The sequence below is a fragment of the Chiloscyllium plagiosum genome, unplaced genomic scaffold (genome assembly GCF_037043375.1).
Source record: "Chiloscyllium plagiosum isolate Xiang-an unplaced genomic scaffold, Cpla_swu_hap1 HiC_scaffold_20, whole genome shotgun sequence".
NCBI lineage: Eukaryota > Metazoa > Chordata > Chondrichthyes > Orectolobiformes > Hemiscylliidae > Chiloscyllium > Chiloscyllium plagiosum.
In genome coordinates this window covers 18813861-18835972 of record NW_028270158.1, presented here as the reverse complement: position 1 = coordinate 18835972, position 22112 = coordinate 18813861, and the positions used below count along the sequence as shown (strand labels likewise).

General features: G+C 43.2%; 1 protein-coding gene across 1 annotated transcript in view; it reads left to right on the top strand.

Annotated features, from left to right (window-relative positions):
* Positions 1-1780: 1780 nt before the first annotated feature.
* The window catches only part of LOC122560449 (cytochrome P450 3A21-like), a 48160-nt gene continuing 27828 nt past the window's right edge, over positions 1781-22112 (top strand). Inside the window, exons 1-6 of the mRNA XM_087997711.1 lie at positions 1781-1931; positions 4483-4576; positions 6014-6066; positions 7582-7681; positions 16596-16709; positions 17122-17210. Of these exons, the coding sequence (XP_087853837.1) occupies positions 1834-1931; positions 4483-4576; positions 6014-6066; positions 7582-7681; positions 16596-16709; positions 17122-17210 (548 nt within the window). The 5' untranslated portion in view covers positions 1781-1833. The remainder of the gene's footprint in view (positions 1932-4482; positions 4577-6013; positions 6067-7581; positions 7682-16595; positions 16710-17121; positions 17211-22112) is intronic.

The window sequence follows — 22112 nt, the reverse complement described above, 5'->3', positions numbered from 1 at the left end:
AACAACAGTGGAATCCAACTGCTGTTCTTCACTAATGAACACTCTGGTGTCTCAGCAGTTTACATGACTGAATAAATCCTCTCCCCACCACACAGCAGGTGAACGGCTTCTCCCGAATGTGAATTTGCTGGTGTTTCAGCACAGTCGATGAATCTCTCAATTCTTTACCAGACATGTAGCTGGGGAATGGTTGCTATGAATGTGCTGGTGGATCAACAGTCTGGCCGACTGAACGAATCCTTTCCCACACTCAGAGCATTCCATTTGTTTCCTGAAATCTTCTGTTGTTTGATCTCCTTTTTCAAAGTTCCCATTGTATCTTTGCAGGAGGCACATGGCAATTGGTACACTAATTACAAAGTCTCTTAGTTACTGGTAAAGGCAACAGTTGAGATGGAATAATTGGCTTTCACCAGGCTTCAGGTACATTTACTGCAGAGAGAGAGAGAGACAGAAAACCACATAACCTGTTCTTTGTGTAATCCGGAAGTTTCTCCCCATTTAATAAAAACCCAAACTGTTCACCTGCACAGGAGCCAATCAGAGAGCTGTTGTCGGGCTGCTGACTTCCAACATTGACATTGCACAAAGCAATCAGCAATCTGTTGCCAGCCAAATCTCACTGTGAGCACAAATCCTGTGTAATACCATTTTATTACATAATCCCAACCGAACAACTAGGCAGTGTAAACAACTCAAAATGACTCACAGGAACTTACATTCAAAACTACAGCAATTCCTTTCACAGTCCCTGATTTTGAAACATCCTTTTTCCATTTCAGTCAACTTTCAAAAATAAAAAAGTCTTCATATTGTGTTTCACTTGTTCTGCTCAAGTTCAGATTTTCTATCTCAAGATATGGCTAACGCCTGACGAGACAGGACAACAGAGGTTTAGTGATGAGGCAGTAAATTGAAATCGATGGAAAGGCAGCCTGAATTTTCAAAATATTCTGACAGAGAGAATCTAAACAAATTCTAAATGCCTGTTATAAATCGTACAAAAGTAAACAGTATCATTCTAGGATTTTTTTGTTTATATTTTAGAATAGCAGCACAGAATGAGACCATTTGACTCTAATTAATCCATTCACCTGTACTTTCCCCATAACTCTGCAAACGCTTCATTGTCAAGTATTTGTTCAATTGTCTTTTTAGGGTTACTATTAAATCTGCTCCTGTGACCCATTGGGCAGTGTATTCAGAATAAGTCGGTGAATGAAAAACAATTCTTATGTCTATTCTGGATGGAGCAAGAAATGCTGAAATGCTGTGATGACTAGGAGGTGCCGGTGTTGCACTGGGGTGGACAAAGTTGAAAATCACATAACACCAGGTTATAGTCCAACAGGTTTATTTGGAAGCACAATTTATTGTGTGTTTCCTTTCTTTTCAATGATTGGGCTTTGTTAGGCCCAAAAGGGGGAAAGTGTGTCGAAATTTGATGTCTCAGAAATACAAAAAGCCAGAGTCTGATCCGATGGTAGTGGGCTATCATTGCTATTTGCTTACAAAATGATAAAGTGCTGAGGGCTCCTGTGGTGCAGTGGTAGTGTCCCAGGAGACTTGCTTTCAAGACTCTAGAAGTGTGTCATAATATCTGAGCAGGTTGATTAGAAAATATCCATCCAGGAAAAGATGAAGACAACTTATTTCTCGCGATGTTTCAACGCCTCATTTTGCTAATAGTAGGTAGAGTATTGAACATTGATGGTTTGGTGTGATGAAGCAATCCTGATCCCGCCCTCTGGCTCTCTGCCCCCCCACTCCCTATAAACACAGCCAGCACTAGCTCAGGCTGCTCACAGTGGCTGCCTGCTGTTTGCTCTCGGGATGGCTGTCCTTTTTGCAGAGAGTCTGGGGGCGATCCGGGCCGCTCTGTCCGACCAGACCTGGATCCTTCTCATCACTTTCCTGCTCCTGCTGGCCTGGTAAGTGTCTGCGGGATCTCTTTATCGCCTCGTCCAGCTTCCAACGATGGGACAAAACAGTCACAAAGTTCAACTGCAGTCGCTAACGGGGACGGGGAAAGTTTGTCACCAGGTGGTCTGTGTGTTTGAACTCTGTGTGTGAGGCGGAGAGAGGGAGGGGGCTCTCCTCAGCCTCTGACCGCACTCACCCTGCCCGGGCAATCGATGCTGATTGTGGGGTATTTTCCCTTCCTCCTGCCCCCAGCCCTGAGGTCCCAGGCTCTGGCTGAATGAGGCTGGTCCCAGGATGGGAGAGAAGCTGATCCTTGTGAGATCCAGTTTCGGGTGGGGGCAAAGGGGGGTCGGGGGTGCTGGAGAATGTCTGGTAGTGAAGAGACAGTCAGACCTGGGAGTGTGTGAGAGGAAGCCATCCTCCTAACGCTGCGGATTCCTCCCTCCCTCCCTCCAGCGTTTTCGGTTGAGGATGAGAACAAGCTGAATGTCTGGGACAGGTGAGGTTGACAGTCCTCTGTTTTGTGGTTATCCAGAAGTTAGACAGGACTGTTTTAATTGTTTATAGGGGTAGGTCTATTCTGCCTATTATAATCTAGATCTTGTTTTAGAGCTAAACAGTATTTACAATGGTATGGGAACCAGATCTTACATTTCCAGAAGGGCACACAACTGAACGATTTCTTCTCTATCAAATCACCAGTGGGATTTTGTCATCTATTAACCACCACCAGTAAATCATCCATGTTTTCCAATTGATTGATGTAGTTGCAAAGCCCATTAAGGGCCATGCAGTCCATGTTGGGGGGAGGGGAGGGGTTGGGGAGTGGAGGTGAGGCAAAAGGGGTTGGTAAATCAAAATGGAGTTGGAAGGGGAGATAGAAAGCCAGTTCTTCTACCCAAAAGTGCGTAATCACACACAAGTAAGCGTCTTCCCACCACCAAAAGCTCCATGACTTTGTTGCTTTTAAACTAATAACCAATAAAACACCCGTGTAGCCATTTGAATATTTACAGGCAATGCCTGTTAAGGGCAATGCAACCCATGAAAGGTTGGTGGGGGCAAGGAGTGGTTCCGGAGAGCAAGAAGGGACTACATCAAATTGGTATTAGATTAGATTACTTACAGTGTGGAAACAGGCCCTTCGGCCCAACAAGTCCACACCAACCCTCCAAAGAGCAACCCACCCAGACCCATTCCCCTACATTTACCCCTTCACCTAACACTATGGGCAATTTAGCATGGCCAATTCACCTAACTTGCACATTTTTGGACTGTGGGAGGAAACCGGAGCACCCGGAGGAAACCCACCCAGACACAGTGAGAATGTGCAAACTCCATGCAGACAGTCGCTTGAGGCAGGAATTGAACCTGGTCTCTGGCGCTGTGAGGCAGCACTGTTGGATTGGGAAATAAAGTACTGAGGAAACCATTTCTTCATTATATGCTGCAAGTAGTCTCAGCAGCGGTTAGTCATACCTGGAAAGGATCCACACTCAATTACTTCAGCATTTGCAACATTAGCCACTTTTAGAAGCAAATACAATGAATGCTGGAGAAACTCAGTAGAACTGAGTTTAATTTAAATAAATGTGAGGTGCTGCATTTTGGAAAGGCAAATCAGAGCAGGATTTAATGGTGAGGTCCTGGGGAGTGTTGCCGAACAAAGAGGCCTTAGAGTGCAGGTTCATAGTTCCTTGAAATTGGAGTCGCAGGTAGACAGGATAGTGAAGAAGGCATTTGGTATGCTTTCCTTTATTGGTCAGAGCATTGAGTATCAGAGTTGGGAGGTCATGTTGTGGCTGTGCAGGACATTGGTTAGGCCACTGTTGGAATATTGCGTGCAATTCTGGTCTCCTTCCTATTGGAAAGACGTTGTGAAACTTGCAAGGGTTCAGAAAAGATTTACAAGGATGTCGCCAGGGTTGTCAGATTTCAGCTATTGAGCTAGACTGAATAGGCTGGGGCTTGCTTTCCCTGGAGCATCGGAGGCTGAGGGATGACCTTATAGAGTTTATAAAATCATGAAGGGCATGGATAGGGTAAATAGACAAAGTCTTTTACCGGGGGTGGGGGGAGTTCAGAAATAGAGGACGTAGATTTTCGGTGAGAGGGGAAAGAATTAAACGGGATCTAACGGGCAACGTTTTCACTTAGACTATGGTGCGTATATGGAATGAGTTGCTAGATGAAGTTGTACAGGCTGGTACAATTCCAACATTTAAAAGGCATTTGGATGGGTATATGGAAAGGTATAGAAGGATATCGGCTAACTACTGGCAAATGGGATATATTAGGTGAGGATATCTAGTCGGCGTGGACAAGCCGGACTGAAGTGTCTGTTTCCGTGCTGTCAATTTCTATGACTCTATAACTGACTGTAATTGTGAAGTGAGAAACAGAGCTAAAGAAGAGTCACATTGGACTAAAAATAATAACTCTGGCACTGTCCTGTGGAAAGAGAAATAGATTTGCAGAGTGTTTCCAGCGTCTGTTGTACTTTGTTTTTATTGATATGTTCAGGTTTGGTTGTTGATGAGATAGTCATTCACTTTGCAGGTACAGTGTTTTACCATTTGGGTTATTTAAACGCATTGGAGTTCCAGGCCCAAGGCCACTGCCATTCATTGGAACATTTCTACATTATAGAAAGGTATGTTTGGTTGTTTTCTTTCTCAATTCTGTCAAGAAATTCAATTTGAACTTTGCCTGTTGTGCTTCCTTTGACCAAGGGCTGACGGAGATTCCTCATACACATTTAAGGGTAAAGGCAAATCTGGAGGTGCTGGCTGACTGTCATCATGCTCTATTTAGTGAACTAGCCACAATCTGGTGGAATTCTCCCACAGGACTGTCTCACTGGATGTCTGTAGAAGTGAGTTTGAACTTGTACTCTGTGATTGGCAGTGCTAGTGCTTCAACATTGGACTGACTGCAGTAGTATAAAATAACTATTTTAACAGCATGGGTAATGAATGCAAGTTTTTAAGATAATCTCAGTTAAAAATGATAAGCAAGAGTGGACACAGTACCAATCCCTGTAGAACACCGATGGTCGCAGGACTGCAGTCTGGGAATGGTTATTACAACAGAACAAAAGAAGCCTCCATGTAGTTCCTTGCCCAACCTCAATGCCTGCTTTCAGCTTCATGTGCATTAGGGCTGGAAAAGGATCAACAACAATAAAGAACTGATTATCTGACTTGGTGATTTAAGGTTGAGGGATAAATATTGCCCAGATAAATACTGCAAGCAGTAATTGTGCATATCTTTGAAATAGTGCTGTGGGGTATTTCACATACACGCGATAAAAGGAAGGTGAGGCCTTGAGTTAACCTGTTGTCAGAGGAATACTGTTCACAAGAAGCTGTCTTCACCCGATCACCTCAAACAGTTGATGGGATGAGGCTGCTGTAGCTCCATGTCCTTCTCTCATTCTCAGTCTGGATGAGCAAGGTTCTGAGGTACATATACCTTGGTCATGGACATGTCCTAGAGGGAGTGAAGACAGAAGTTAGGTATCTCAGATAGTAGTGGGACGAAGGGGGGATGTTGAGGTGAATAGCACAAGGGGCAGTTAAGGGGAAGCTAGAGGAACACACAAAGGATAAAGAGATTAAAAGGGGCCCCAACGGGATAGATGGAGTCTTGTGCGGAGCATAAATTCCCTGAATACAACTACTGCCTCAAATGGCCTGTCTTCATCTATGAAAGTGATTTCAAACTGTCTGCTGTGTTTGGTTCTGTTGAGGTGACATTAAAGTATATTTGCCAAATACCAAAATGGAATGGAATTAAAAAGGTGCATTTAGTGGTGGTTCCAGAAGATTCTTTTGACTAGAACATTTGTAAGAACTCCCAATCTAGGACATTGACTGCAAATATTGGCAGGAATGTGTTTCTGTGGAGTTCAAGAGGAACAGTGCTCTTTATATTGCCCCCAATTTTATATCTTACCTCCTGTCACTTGTTGGTGTTTTTGCACCAACCCTTAGAACTCACCCACCACGCAACCGCACGGACTTGTACATGTAATTTTCCTTCTACCTTCTTTGAGCTTTGTGATCGTTTTTGTTTCCTTCCTGACTAGGGTATGTTTCGATTTGACACGGAATGCTACCAGAAATATGGAAAGATATGGGGGTAAGTGCATTTAATCAACCAGTGACTTATGTGAAGTTTTAGATTTTTATCTTCTTCAGAAATCCATTCTACCTCAGTCATATAGTGCAGTTTAAGTGTATGTGGTAAACCCAGTTTAAGGATCATTCCAGTCTTGACATTGATTCTGTTAATACACTTCACAAAATTTGTGCACTGTTGACATAGACACCTTCAGTTTTGACTCAAAAGGATGTTTTGAAGTTCTTGTGGAGGGTTGTTCAACCTTCATGTACTTTTGTTCATTCTGAGAAATGTCTTCAATGGTGCCTTCACATTAAGCCTGACATTCACTCTGGTTTGATTCAAACACAGGTCGTACACTCTCCATCTGACTCACCATAATAATGAGGTGAAGTTTCAATCTGCTGGAAATTGACCTATTGCTACTATTTCCAGGAAGTCTGGGAATGGGTTGGGCTGAATTCTGTCCACACTTTCTATAGGAGAGGAGCATTTCTGGGGGAATGTCCTTGTCTATCGCAGAAATTCCATTTGCTGAAAACTGGGCAAGCGTCTGGGAAATGTTCCACTTGTCCCTGAAAGTTTATTGATCCCAGAGGTGACCTTTGATAGGCTGAGAATGTTTAAACTCTCACTTCCCTCTGGATGAGAATGGGCAGGTGGATGGTGGTGACTAATTCTCTCGCAGGGTGGTGGTGAGTCACAGGGTGAAAGGCTTTAAGGATTGATTCAACATGCTTTTATTTATGTTTCATGTTTGGCAGGATTTCCTAGACCTGAACTATTCCAATGCTATCCTGCCCATCTCCTATTGCCCCCACTTCATCTCAACCCTCCTCTGCCATTGCTACCTCAAATTCTCCATCCCTGATGTCTACTGTAGGTTGGTGGCAGAGCACTCACAGACTTGACAATTAGGCAAGTTCTCAAACAGCCTTCCTTTCAGCAGGGAAAACTGATTTGCATTATAATCTGCATGGTGTCTGTGAAACCTGCACATCTAGGTTTTCTGTGCCCAACTCCTGCTCACATTAAATATTAAGCCTGGGTTTTCTGTCTGACCCAGTTTTGAGTGAGTCGGGCGGTGGTGAGGATGTGTTGATATGTCTGTTTTAAGACGACAGCAGTGGAGACCTGGCTGTCTAGAGCACCTCAAGTTATTGCAGTGCAAAGAACAAACAAATAGCCAAGAAAATTACAGCACAGGAACAGGCCCTTCGGCCCTCCAAGCATGCACCATTCCAGATCCTCTATCTGACCCTGTTGTCTATTTTCTAAGAATCTGTATCCCTCTGCTCCCTGCCCATTCATGTATCTATCTAGATATATCTTAAATGACCTATCATGCCCGCTTCTACCACCTCCGCTGGCAACACCCAGCACCCTCTGCGTAAAGAACTTTCCACACATATCTTCTTTAAACTTTTCCCCTTTCACCTTGAACTCGTAAGCCAGCCAAGTGTCCCAATCAGACATCAAACTTTACCTGAAGTTCAAATTCATTTTAGAACATTTCTACCTTTTTCCCTTTAGGATTTATGATGGGCGGTTACCCATTCTCTCAATCTTGGATCTTGACCTCATTAAAACCATCTTTGTAAAAGAATGCTACACTTTGTTCACCAATAGGCGGGTATGTATTGGACTGCACTGAAGGTTATTTGCTTTTTTATTAGTTCTTCTCACAACTGGAAAAAGCCCTTGTTTTCTTTACCTGAATGTTACAATTGCTTCAGTGGTTCATCTGAAATGTAATTTGATTCCCATGTTTTCTCTACCTGATATTGTGTACAGTTCTGGTCACCGCATTATAAGAAGGATGTAGAAGCTTTGGAAAGAGTGCAGAGGAGATTTACTAGGATGTTGCCTGGTATGGAAGGAATGTCTTACAAGGAAAGGCTGAGGGCCTTTAGGCTGTTCTCATTAGAGAGAAGAAGGTTGAGAGGTGACTTAATAGAGACATACAAGATAATCAGAAGGTTAGATAGGGTGGACAGGGAGAGCCTTTTTCCAAGTATGGGAATGGCAAATATGAGGGGACACGACTTTAAAGTGAGGGGAGGTAGGTATAAGACAAATGTCAGAGGTAGTTTCTTTACTCAGAGAATAGTAAGGGTATGGAATGCTTTGCCTGCAACGGTAGTAGATTCGCCAAGTTTAAGTACATTTAAATCGTCACTGGACAGTCATATGGACGTACATGGAATAGTGTAGGTGGGATGGGCTTCAGATTAGTATGACAGGGTGGCGCAACATCGAGGGCCGAAGGGCCTGTACTGCACTGTAATGTTCTATGTTCTACGATAAAAGGTATACCTTTCCAAGCTTTATCTATCTTGTTGTTTGGAACTTGCAATCCTCACCTCAGAGTCTGTAATTATTTTGAATTCTGAGAGGATTTCTGCATCCTGGTTGATGTCATGCAGCAGAAGGAATCAGTCATAGAGTTGTCCAGCATGAAAACAGACCCTTTGGTCTAGCCCATCCATGTTAACCAGTTAAGCTAAATTAATCTAGTCCCATATGCCAACATTTGGCCCATATTCCTCTAAACTCTTCCTATTCATATATACGTCCAGATGCTGTTTAAATATTGTAATTGTAGCAGCTTCCACCACTTCATCTGACAGCTTATTCCATACACGCACCACCCTCTGCATGAAAAAGTTACCCCTCAGGTTATTTTTTAAATCTTTCCCCTCTCACCTGTTATGACACAGTGTAAACCCCTCTGCTAATTTAAACCAGACACACAGAGAAGCTCACCTCGTGCTGCAATCTGTTAAATTTCAAGTGGCAAAGAACTACCCCAAATATCACTATTTAAAAGAAAATTTAACAACATTATTCTTTAAGACCAAAAAACAACATTAGACAACAACTATATACAACTTTTTTCCCTTAAACCCATCTTTTACCTTCCACTTTACAATATTGGTCCGATTAAAAAATAAACCTATTAAGATTTTCAAAACAACTCACATTTTAAAACCAGCCAGCTGTGTAGACTTGCCTCTGTAGATTTTCCTGGGTTGTCTTTTCTTCGGTCTTCTGCTGTACAACTCTCTTATGGAAAGGTACCTTTCAGAGAGCTATTCTGCTAGCAGTTGGTTGGTGCTTGGCAGCTCTTTGCCATTCTGGCCAACTGTTCAAAATACCCAATTTTATATACCCCAAAACGTCCGACTGTCTCATTGCTTTGATGTCATCAAAGCATTACAATTCAGATTTGATTAGATTTTGGTATCTTCGGGCCTAATTTAAACACATTGGCCAAGTTCGTACTTGCTGTGTACCATGGCAACATAGCTCCAGCTATTTGTTTCCCAACCAGATGTTACATTTTTAATTTGTTCAGAACACTCTGTGCTTTCAGTCAGTCCTTGCCAGCTTTCACTCTCTTAATGGTACAGTGCACACCTACACGTTCATAACACCTTAAGAAAAAAAAATGAACCATCATAATGAAAGGATGGCTTCATTTTTTTTCTCTATTCTTTAACCACATTAGCGTGACATAAATATGACTTTAATCTAAGTTCATATTAACTTCTTCCCATATATATTACATTGAATGGATACCAATTTCTACTATACTTTATCAATTAAATCCGTGATAATGCATCTGTGATTATATTGTTATGACCTGCAACATGTACGATTTGTAAATTAAAAGTCTGTAACATCAGACTCCAATGAAATAGAATCCTATTCTTGTTTTTAAAGCATTCCAAGAATTTAAGAGGATTGTGATCTGTGTCCACATCCGTCTCCGACACATTGTTCATGCCATACACATTAAAATGTTGTAAGGCCAGCACCAAACTCACTAGTTCTTTTCAGTCATGGAGTATTCTCCATGGTGGATGCTGAGTTTCTTTGAAAAGTTACCAACTGGCAGTTCAATCCCATTATCATCTTCCTGTAGCAGTACAGCTCCAACTCCTATGTCACAAGCATCGACAGCAACCTTGATGGGTTTTGAAACGTTTGTTGTAGCGAAAACTGGTATAGTGGTTAATGTTGCTTTTTAAATGATCAAATGCTTCCTGGCATTGTTCTGTCCACTGAAACTTTGTGTTGTTCTTCAGCAAATCTGTTAACGGTGCCATTACACTGTTGAAGTTTGGAACAAACTTCTCATAGAGTCTGCTTCGTCCCAAAAATTGAAGCCCGTCTTCGAGGTTCGTCGTGGAGATTTCTCGATGGCTTTCGTCTTTGCGTTCCGTGGGGTCAACCTTCCATGACCAATGCTATGTCCCAAGAACTACACCTCAGCTTTCACGAATTCAGTTTTGTTTAAGTTTATTGCCAACTGTACCATGTGATCTTTGTAGGACTTACTAAGGATCACCATATCATCCAAATAGACTGCACAGTTTGTTAACTCAGCCACAACTCTGTTCATGAGTCTTTGGAATGTGGTGGGTGCGTTCTTCATTCCAAAGGGCATCACTTTGAATGAATATAGCCCATTTAGGTTAGAAACGCAGAAATTTCTTCAGCTGTCTCTGATAATGTGTGGTTATTGGCAGGTACCTTTAAGTCCAACATGGTGATGTAACTGGCTTCTCCAACTTTTTCTGTACAGTCCTCCAATCTCGGTACTGGATACGAGTCCGATTTTGTAGCGGCACTGACCTTCCAATAATCCACACAAAATCGTTGAGTCCTGTCGGGTTTGGGAACTAAGATGATCGGTGAACTCCACTCACTGTGGCTCAGTTTGACGATATCCTTGTTGAGCATGACCTCCTTCTGGATCTGTCTGGCTTTGAAAGGATTAAGCTGATAGGGGTGTTGTTTTATCAGAACAGTATTCCCTACATCTACTTCATGTACAAAAGCATTAGTCCTCCCATCTTATTCTTACGTATGTCCTCATATGGCAGTAACAAATCTTTCAACTATGTTCTTTGCTCTTGAGACAGATAGTTTACTTCCAGCTCAGCACTGTCCCCATGACTTGTCCTACCTGCCTATCTTCTTTTCCACCTATCCACTCCACCCTCCTCCCTGACCTATCACCTTCATCCCCTCCCCCACTCACCTATTGTACTCTATGCTATTTTCTCCCCACCCCCACCCTCCTATAGCTTATCTCTCCACACTTCAGGCTCTCTGCCTTTATTCCTGATGAAGAACTTTTGCCCGAAACGTCGATTTTACTGTTCCTCGGATGATGCCTGAACTGCTGTGCTCTTCCAGCACCACTAATCCAGAATCTGGTTTCCAGCATCTGCAGTCATTGCTTTTACCTAGTTTACTAATCTATCCCAGTCCTCAAGGACGACTTCAGTTTTTAACATATTTTGAGGCACATCAAAATTCACAACATCTGGATTTGATTCCTCACTTTGCGGGGCAGTAACTAACACCTGTTTCGACCAGTTTCAACATGTTGACATGACATACGCAATACAGGCTTTTTTTAAATCTAGCATCTTTACCAGATAGTTCACCTGACTCAACCTTTTCTCAGCTTGATAGGGACTACTAAACTTGGCTTTGAAGGGATCTCCTAACAGTATTAACACGTCATCCCCACTGGAAAACGTCTGAGTCTCAGAGTTTTTATCTGCCACCTGCTTCATTCTGGACTGTGCCCTCTTTAGGTGCTGTTTACCTAACTCACCTACTTGATTTAATCTCTACCTCACCTCTGATACATAATCTAAGTGTGAGATCCCCAACTTTGTTCATGTCAATTTCTCTTTGATTGATTTCAATGAGCCTCTCACTTCAAGTCTGAATATTAACTCGAAGGGAGTAAACTGAGTAGATTCATTTGAGGCATCTCTAATGGCAAACGATGCGAATGGGATACCTTTATCCCAATCATTCAGGTAATCCTGACAGCATGCTCTCAACATGGTCTTCAAGGTCTGATGCCACCTTTCTAAAGCTCCCTGGGATTCAGCATGATACACACTGGATTTAAAGTGCTGGATACCTGAACTATCTATGACCTCCTTAAAAAGCCGACCAGTAAAATTAGACGTTTAGTCCGACTAAACACTCTGGGTAGCCCATACCACATGAAGAAAGCTACTAACTCCTCCACCACCCTTTTTAACTTAATACTCCGTAATGGAATTGTCTCCAGAAATCTGGTAGACACATCCATTATGGTTAACAAGTACTGGTTCCCACTTATAGTTCTCAGAAAGCGACCTACATAATCAATTATAACCTGCGTGAAAGGTTCTTCGAATGTGGGAATTGGCAACAAAGGTACTGGTTTTACTACCATCTGTGGCTTACCTGCTATTTGGCATGTATGACACGTACAACAAAAGTTAACCACATCCTTGTGCATTCCAGGGCAATAAAAATGTTTTTGTACCTTCGCCTGAGTCTTTCATACACCTAGGTGACCTCCTGCAGGTAGTTCATGTGCTACTTGTAACACCTCCTGTCTGTATGCTATCGGCAACACAATCTAGTGCACTTCAGCCCATTTCTCCTCTGTGCTAACCTGCCATTGTTTCCATTTCCATCTGAGGATTCTATCTTTCAGATAATAGCCGTCAGGAATATTCTCTGCCTCCTTTTCGGAGTATGCATCCACATTATTATCTTTTATCGTCTTGTCTTTTTGTTACAAGTCCATTAGGAGTAAACACTTCTGTCTGACCCTCTGCCTGTTCAGGTTTATCCTGCACCATTACATCAAAGAGGGTGTCTGTGTTAACTGAACCTCAACTCCTTCATCATTCTCTTTAGTTTTTGCTTCATGCTGTGGCTTAAGATAGTGGGATCTTGTTACTTCTGGGAAAATACCAGGATATATTTCTTTTAACTCCTCAGTTTCTTGAAGTTCCTTGGGCTTTTCCACAACAAGGGGTATCACTCCCACCTTGGACCCTGCTAAATCATTCCCAGGAACAAACTGGATTCCTGGAACTGACACTCTGTCAATCAAACCCACTGTTACTTCCCCAGCCTTGAGTTGGCACTCCAACCTGATCTTACATAGGGGAATACTAAATTTCTGTCCATCTATCCCACAAATTCCATACTCTCTGGTAACAGATTAGAAAGAGTGTACATTCGCTCATCTCTTACTATTAGAGACTGGTTAGATCCTGTATCGCTCAAAATTATAAGTTTTGCCCTTCTCCCCATGTTCTTTCTGAGTAAACTTTACCCATAGAGGCAAATTCTTTATAGAGATCAGGCACTAACTCCATACCCAGCCCTTGCCGAGGCATGCACTCTCTTGCAGCTCCTTGCTTTTCTTGGGGTTCCCTTTACTACTTTCACTAATGCCACTGGCTTAGCTTCTTTTACCACATGTTTTCCCACAATGCCCTTCTTTAATGACCAGCACTGTGACTTTGTGTCCCACTTTACCACAGTGGAAACACCTGAGGCCTTTCACCTCCTTTCCACCACCTTGGGCTTCTTTCTAACCTGTGGTAAACACTTACCAGTGCTCTCTACCCTTGGTTTCATAGTGTAGGATCTCCCCTTCTCCCAACTTCTATCTCTCACAGGACGAAATTCTGGCCGGAAGCTTGTCTTATGCACCAACATTTATTCATCTGCTAACTCTGCTGGACTTCCCACTTCCTGAAATTTCTGTTCATTCATGCTAATTCTTACCATTGCTGGAAGTGTGTTTTTAAACTCCTCCAGCAGAATAATCTCTCTCAGAGCCTCATAGGTCTTATCTATTTTTAAGACCTGCACCCGTCTATCAAAATGACTATGTTTAATTCTTTTGAACTCAACATAAGTTTGACCTGGTTCCTTCTTTATGTTTCTGAACCACTGTCTATACGCTTCTGGTACCAATTCATAAGCACTTAAAATAGCCAGTTTGACCCGTCCATAATCTCTTCACCCCTCATCTGACAGCGTGGCAAGTACCTCACTAGCTCTGAACTAGCATTACCCATAAATCCTCGGGCTACCCCAACTGCCCAGCCAATTTTTCAAATGAAGTAAAGAAGGCTTCAACATCTTTCTCGTCAAAATGTGGCAGAGTTTTGACATATTTGTATATATCACTACCTTCTCTTTCAACCTCCATCCTGTTAACTTGACTTTGCTGATGAAGCTGCAACTTCACACTTCTCTCTTTTTGCTCACCTAAGAACCTTCTCTCTCTTTTTCCTCTCCCTCTCTCTCCCTCTCTCCCTTGGTACTCTTACTCTTTCTCTCTCCCTTTCTCTTTCTCGTTCCCTTTCTTCTCTCCTTGCTCAGCTAAGAACCTTCTCTCTCCTTTTCCTCTCCCTCTCTCTCCCTCTCTCCCTTGCTACTCTCTTACTCTTTCTCTTTCCCTTCTCTCCTTGCTCAGCTAAGAACCTTCTCTCTCTTTTTCCTCTCCCTCTCTCCCTTGCTACTCTCTTACTCTTTCTATCTCCCTTTCTCTTTCCTCTATCTCTCTCTGTTTGTTTATCTTCTAATTCCATTTTCCTCAATTGTAATTTACGTTTTTCTAACTCTGCATTTGTATGTTTCTCTGACGTTCCTAAATGTTTGAGTGATTCCCTTACAATTTCGGCTTTACTTTTGTCCTTGGTTAACTCACTTAGGGATGGGCAATAAATGTTGCCTAGCCAGTGGCACCCTCATCACCACATGAATGAAGAAAGAAAGAAAAATCCTGAGAGTGGATATGGAAAAGATGTATCCACTCGTAGGAATGACTAGGATCCAAGGGCATGGCCTCAGAATGTAGGAGCGTCCCTTTAGAACTCAGATGAGGAGGAATTTCTTCAGCTAGGGGGTGGTGAATCTGTGTAACTCTTACCATAGAGGGCTCTGAAGGTCAAGTCATTCTGTGTGTTTAAGATAGAGACAGGTTCTTGATTGATAATGGGAATCAAGGATTATGGGGAGAAGGCAGGAGGATGAGGTTGAGAAACACATCAGCTGTGATCAAATGGCAGAGCGGACTCAGTGGATCAAATGGCTTAATTCTTTAATTCTGCTCCAGTACCTTAAGGTCTTATGATCTAACATATGAAACATTAACCCAATTTGGCAGGATTACATAGTTTGTTATGTGCCCCTCATTTCTTTGAAACTCAATATTTTCAACACAGAAGGAAAGAAGCCATTCAGTTCATTGCATCTGTACCTGCCAAAAAGTAACAAATTATCCAACTTAACTGGCATTCCAGCTCTTGTGGGTATGGGTACAGTGGGATGGCATTCTCCCAGTGGCTACCTTCCCTGGCAATGGGACATGAAGTTTGCTCCATTGGACGGTCTGTCTTTTTCCCATCAGCCACCTCCCGTGATTAGAATTAGAATGTGAAGCGGTAGATACGTGTGATGTTTCAGTGGAAAAGCTTTACAGTGGTAACACCTGGCCCTCCGTCAAACAGGGAGACATCACAGCCACGACGTTTCTGCACTGCCTTTAACATGAGAATTGTCGAGAACACTAATTACATTTGCATTTAAATTTAATTTGTATGTTACATTAAGTCGGTTTCACTTAATTCACATGCGCATCTCCATTATTTATTGAAAATAGCTTAATGAGAGAGCAAGATATACTGGCACACATCTTGGTTGGCACGTGGATGATAACAGGGGAGTAGGGAAAAAAACAACACTTTTGCTTTGTTTTTTATTAAATACAGAGGCACCGCAATTATCCGGAAATCAATTATCCGAAGGAGATCTTGAGGTCCCAATAGAAACATTACATCAAAGATGTGTTTCCAACACTGATCACATCTTTTGTTTACAATGATTAAACAGGCACCGTCTCCAAATGACTGACCTCCCGTCCTCTCTCTCTCCCCAGACGTTCCCTGGAGTTCTACAGAGGGGAGTACCCTAAACACCCCTTTCCTAGATAATCTCTGCAACATTGTCCTGTACAGGGCAGAGTGGGAACTTGTCAAAAAGGTGTATGTGTGTGTGTGTATCGCTCCCACAAAGGCAGCAACAGTCTTGTTGGTGTACAGTCTGGCTGCCCCAGAGAGAGGGCGGCAGGCGGGGGCAATGTTGGACAGGGTTGGGGGGCAGGAGGTGGGGGGAGGGGCGATGTTGGACGGGTTGGGGGGCGGGCGGGGGCTCGTGTGCAGTGTGCTGCTGCCTCATCTCCTGATCGGGGAGGAGACTTAAAAAGCTCTGAGCCCCAGAGGAAAGGCATTTAATCGATTAACCAAATAATCAATTATCCAAACAAAATAGTGCCTGCCCATCTCGTTCAGATAATCAAGGTTCCTCTGTATTCATGTTAGTGCCCAATGTTATACTCACGAGGGGATGTGGCTGAAAATGCAGGCTCGTCTTGTGTGCATGGTAAGAAAGTTTATCTAACAGAGCTTTTCGATTAATATAAGGCCCATTTTTGGTTTTGAAACTGGTGATATCCCCAGTGGGTTACATCCCAAGAATCCACCCCAAATTGTACCTCAGACTTCAGAGGAATAATTCTCATCTGTTGCCAGAAAGTTTTCCAAAGGCCAAAAGACCAGTATCTCCAGCAGTGACTCTTGGATGGTTTGGGAAGTGGTCTGGCAGGGTTAATGTGAAAATCTCTTGAACCTGACATGTCATCTTAATTTCTTTTATAGGACTTTGGTCTGAATGGACCATTGACTGAGTCCATCCTGGTGATCGAAGATGACCATTGGAAGAGAATCCGAAGTGTGCTTTCACCAACTTTCACCAGCGGGAGACTGAAAGAGGTAATGAACCTCCATCCCATTCTCCAATAAATGAATGGCTTGTCTCTGTCTGTACTTGTACTTGACATGCAAGATGAGCTACATAGAAATTATATGCAAAATTGCACAATAATAAAAATTGGATATTTTTAAATGTTAGCTGTAGCTGATACTCTTTGAGGACCTATAATACAAGTGAAAATGCAAAGTAATTGAAATACATTTTATTAATATCCACAAGGTCCCAGGCTCCATCCAACCTTTGTCAGATGTAATGTAATGTTGGAAAATGTCGTTGCCCATTTTGGTATGAAGAATAGAAAAACATTATTTAATTGGAGAGAAACTGTGGTAAGGAGGGATCTGGGTGTCTTGTACATGAATCAACTTTGACATCCACACCTTGTTTGCCCTATTTCTTTTTCCTTCCCAGATGTGTCCAATCATCAGTCACTATGCAGAAAATCTTGTAAAGAATGCAAAAAAGAAAGCAAAGCTGAATGAATCTGCTGACATGAAAGAGTGAGTAACCTGTCTATAAGATTGGGCTTTGGCCCGAAACGTCGATTTTCCTGCTCCTTGGATGCTGCCTGACCTGATGTGCTTTTCCAGCACCACTCTAATCTAGATTCTGATCTCCAGCATGTGCAGCCCTCACTTTTGCCTGTAAGATTACACATCCTGTACCACAAACCCTTCCCAGCCCAAGGACTTTCTGATTCTAACTGGTTTCCAAATGGAATTTCTGTGATATTCGCTAATTGTTCAGCCTGTCATGTTCATGCTGATACTGTACAAGAGCACTTCAGTCTCATTTCGCATTAGCCTTGTACAGTTCTTGCTCAGATATTCATCCAATTTCCTCTTTCAAACCACAATCAAATCTTCCTTCCCCACCCTCTTTGGCAGTGCATTCCAGATCCTAATCATTCACTGCATGAAGAAAGAATTTCCCATTCACTTTAAACCAGTGTCCTCTGTATCCTGACTCTTCACTAACACAAAGTTTCTCCCTATCTGCTCAAGTAGATGAATTCCCACCATCTCTCTGAATTGTTTCTAAATTAATTGTTGTGATGGTTGCAATGAATTATTCTTCCCCACTACAGTCAGATCCTATGCCATGCACAGATGTAGACAATAGTTGTAAAATGCCAATAAGAGGAAGGTGGAGTCAAAGTGGTCATGTCAGTGGGTAAGTCATACAGAACCCCAGATAAACCTGTGTTTGAATCCCACCACAGCAAGCAGTGAGATTTGAATTCAATAAAATCTGAAATAAAAAAGCTGGTCTAATGCAACTCTCAATTATTGTAAAAACCCACTGGTTCAGTAATGTGCTTTGGAGAGAGATCTGCCATCCTTATGAGGTCTAGACTACATGTGACTCCAGACACACACACATCTGGTTGATTCTTCAAAGCCCTCTAGGCAATTGGGGATGAGCAATAAATGCTAGGCTCACCAATTATGCTTCATTCCATGAAGAAATTAAATTTAAAAATTGCACTTCAGGGTGCTGATTTTTTAAAATTTAAATCCTATCAAGAGCTGGCACAGACAGGATAAGCCAAATTGCTTCCTTCTGAGCTGGGACAATTCTGTGAAAAGAACAAGCCAGAGAACAGGGTGTTGGATTATCTCTCCTCCTTCAAGAGGCAGGAGGTGACTTCTCCCTTTTTGAGTTTTGTTGCAGTCCTTGCAGAGAGCCCCTAATAGTGGATGGCTGTTTCCCTCTGTATTTAATTTCAGTCCAGATAATGTCAACGTACAAAAGGTAGAGAAGCTGTGAAATTGGACTCCTCAGTGCCTGAATGCATAAAAAGATGTGGAGCACCTTGCTAGCCCCCACCTGTGTGCTACCCAATCCTGCTCAGTGTGCAGGAAATGCATACGTTAGCACTGATACATGGAGCTGCCGTGTGTACCATTTACAAGATGCACTGCAGAAATTCATCAAGACTCCTGAGACAACAGCTTCCAAACCCACAACTGTTACCATTTAGAAGAACAAGAATAGCAAATACATGGGTACATCACAACCTAAAATATTCCGGTCCGTGCCACCCATTGTCCTGATTTGGAAATATTGCCGTTCCTTCACTGTCAGTGGAAGTCCCTGCCTAACTTTGTTGTGGGTTTACTTACTGCATAGGCATCCCAGTGGTTCAAGGAGGCAGCACACCACCAACTTCTCTCAGGGGGGACCGAGGGGTGGACAATAAATGCCAGATCAGCCAGTAATACCAACATCACATGAATAGTTTTTTTTTTCCAAAACTAAGCCTCTTTCAATATGGATGATGATGGCACTGCCAATGTCATTAAGCATCAGTGTGGCTAGATTCTGGCCATTCTCATCTGAAGGCATGTCCAACATCTCCCATTACACTGACCATAGATTCATCTGGAAGGTGACAGAGGCCCTCTATCTTAAGCAAGGGGATTGCATTGTGTTCACTTCAAGGAAGAAACAGAATGGATTGGCACCTGGATTTGCCATGTCAGCTCGATTCTTAATGGTTCAGAAAGCTATCGGCTGCAATTGGCTATGAAGCTGTGTCAGTCCTCTCTGAGAATTGTGAGGGTTATAGAGTCATAGAGATGTACAGCATGGAAACAGACCCTTTGGTCCAACCCGTCCATGCCGACCAGATATCCCAACCCAATCTAGTCCTACCTGCCAGCACCCGGCCCATATCCCTCCAAACCCTTCCTATTCATATACCCATCCAAATGCCTCTTAAATGTTGCAATTGTATCAGCCTCCAGCACATCCTCTGGCAGCTCATTCCATACACGTACCACCCTCTCACCCTAAACCTATGCCCTCTAGTTCTGGACTCCCCGACGCCTGGGAAAAAACTTTGCCTATTTATCCTATCCATGCCCCTCATAATTTTGTAAACTCTATAAGGTCACCCCTCAGCCTCCGATGCTCCAGGGAAAACAGCCCCAGCCTGTTCAGCCTCTCTCTGTAGCTCAGATCTTCCAACCCTGGCAACATCCTTGTAAATCTTTTCTGAACCCTTTCAAGTTTCACAACATCTTTCCGATAGGAAGGAGACCAGAATTGCAACAGTGGCCTAACCAACGCCCTGTACAGCCGCAACATGACCTCCCAGCTCCTGTACTCAATACTCTGCCCAATACCAAACGCCTTCTTCGCTATCCTATCTACCTGCGACTCCACTTTCAAGGAGCTATAAACCTGCACTCCAAGGTCTCTTTGTTCAGCAACACTCCCTAGGACCTTACCATTAAGTGTATAAGTCCAGCTAGGATTTGCTTTCCCAAAATGCAGCACCTCGCATTTATCTGAATTAAACTGCATCTGCCACTTCTCAGCCCATTGGCCCATCTGGTCCAGATCCTGTTGTAATGTGAGGTAACCCTCTTTGCTGTCCGCTAGACCTCCAATTTTGGTGTCATCTGTAAACCTACTAACTGTACCTCTTTTGGTCACATCCAAATCATTTACGTAAATGACAAAAAGTAAAGAGCCCATCACCGATTTTTGTGGCACTCCACTGGTCACAGGCCTCCAGTCTGAAAAACAACCCTCCACCACCACACTCTGTCTTCTATCTTTGAGCCAGTTTTGTATCCACATGGCTAGTTCTCCCCGTATTCCATGCGATCTAAGCTTGCTAATCAGTCTCCCATGGGGAACCTTGTCGAACGCCTTACTGAAGTCCATATAGCTCACATCTACTGCTCTGCCCTAATCAATCTTCTTTGTTACTTCTTCGAAAAACCTAATCAAGTTTGTGAGACATGATTTCCCACACACAAAACCATGTTGACTATCCCGAATCAGTCCTTGCCTTTCCAAATACATGTACATCCTGTCCCTCAGGATTCCCTCCAACAGCTTGCCCACCACCGAGGTCAGGCTCACTGGTCTATAGTTCCCTGGCTTGTCTTTACCATCCTTCTTAAACAGTGGCACCACGTTTGCCAACCTCCAGTCTTCCGGCACCTCACTTGTGACTATTGATGATACAAATATCTCAGCAAGAAGCCCAGCAATCACTTCTCTAGCTTCCCACAGAGTTCTCGGGTACACCTGATCAGGTCCTGAGGATTTATCCACTTTTAACCGTTTCAAGACATCCAGCACTTCCTCCTCTGTTATCTGGACATTTTGCAAGATGCCACCATCTATTTCCCTACGGTCTATATCTTCCATATCCTTTTCCACAGTAAATACTGGTGCAAAATATTCATTTTGTATCTCCCCCATTTTCTGTGGCTCCACACAAAGGCTGCCTTGCTGATCTTTGAGGGGCCCTATTCTCTCCCTAGTTACCCTTTTGTCCTTAATATATTTGTAAAAACCCTTTAGATTCTCCTTAATTCTATTTGCCTAAGCTATCTCATGTCCCCGTTTTGCCCTCATGATTTCCCTCTTAAGTATACTCCTACTTTCTTTATACTCTTCTAAGGATTCACTCGATCTATCCTGTCCATACCTGACATATGCTTCCTTCTTTTTCTTAACCAAACCCTCAAATATCCGCCACAGATTCACCTGCACCTCCACACACATCATCTATTGCATTCTCTGCACCCGATGTGGCCTCCTCTATATTGGGGAGACAGGCCGCCTACTTGCGGAGCGTTTCAGAGAACACCTCTGGGACACCCGGACCAACCACCCAACCACCCTGTGGCTCAACACTTCAACTTCCCCTCCCACTCCACCAAGGATATGCAGGTCTTTGGACTCCTCCATCGCCAGACCACAACAACACGACAGTTGGAGGAAGAGCGCCTCATCTTCCGCCTAGGAACCCTCCAACCACAAGGGATGAACTCAGATTTCACCAGTTTCCTCATTTCCCCTCCCCCACCTTGTCTCAGTCAAATCCATCGAACTCAGCACCGCCTTCCTAACCTGCAATCTTCTTCCTGACCTCTCCACCCCCACCCCAGTCTGACCTATCACCCTCACCTTGACCTCTTTCCACCTAACGCATTTCCAACGCCCCTCCCCCAAGTCCCTCCTCCCTATCTTTTATCTTAGCCTGCTGGACAAACTTTCCTCATTCCTGAAGAAGGGCTTATGCCCGAAACGTCGATTCTCCTGTTCCCCGGATGCTGCCTGACCTGGTGCGCTTTTCCAGCAACACATTTTCACCTCAATTTCTTTAGTCATCCAGCATTCCCTATACCTACCAGCCTTCCCTTTCACCCTGACAGGAATATATTTTCTCTGGATCCTTGTTATCTCATTTCTGAAGGCTTCCCATTTTCCAGCCATCCCTTTACCTACAAACATCTGCCTCCAATCAGCTTTCGAACGTTTTTGCCTAATACCGTCAAAATTGGCCTTTCTCCAATTTAGGACTTCAACTTTTAGATCTGGTCTATCCTTTTCCATCACTATTTTAAAACGAATAGAATTATGGACGCTGGCCC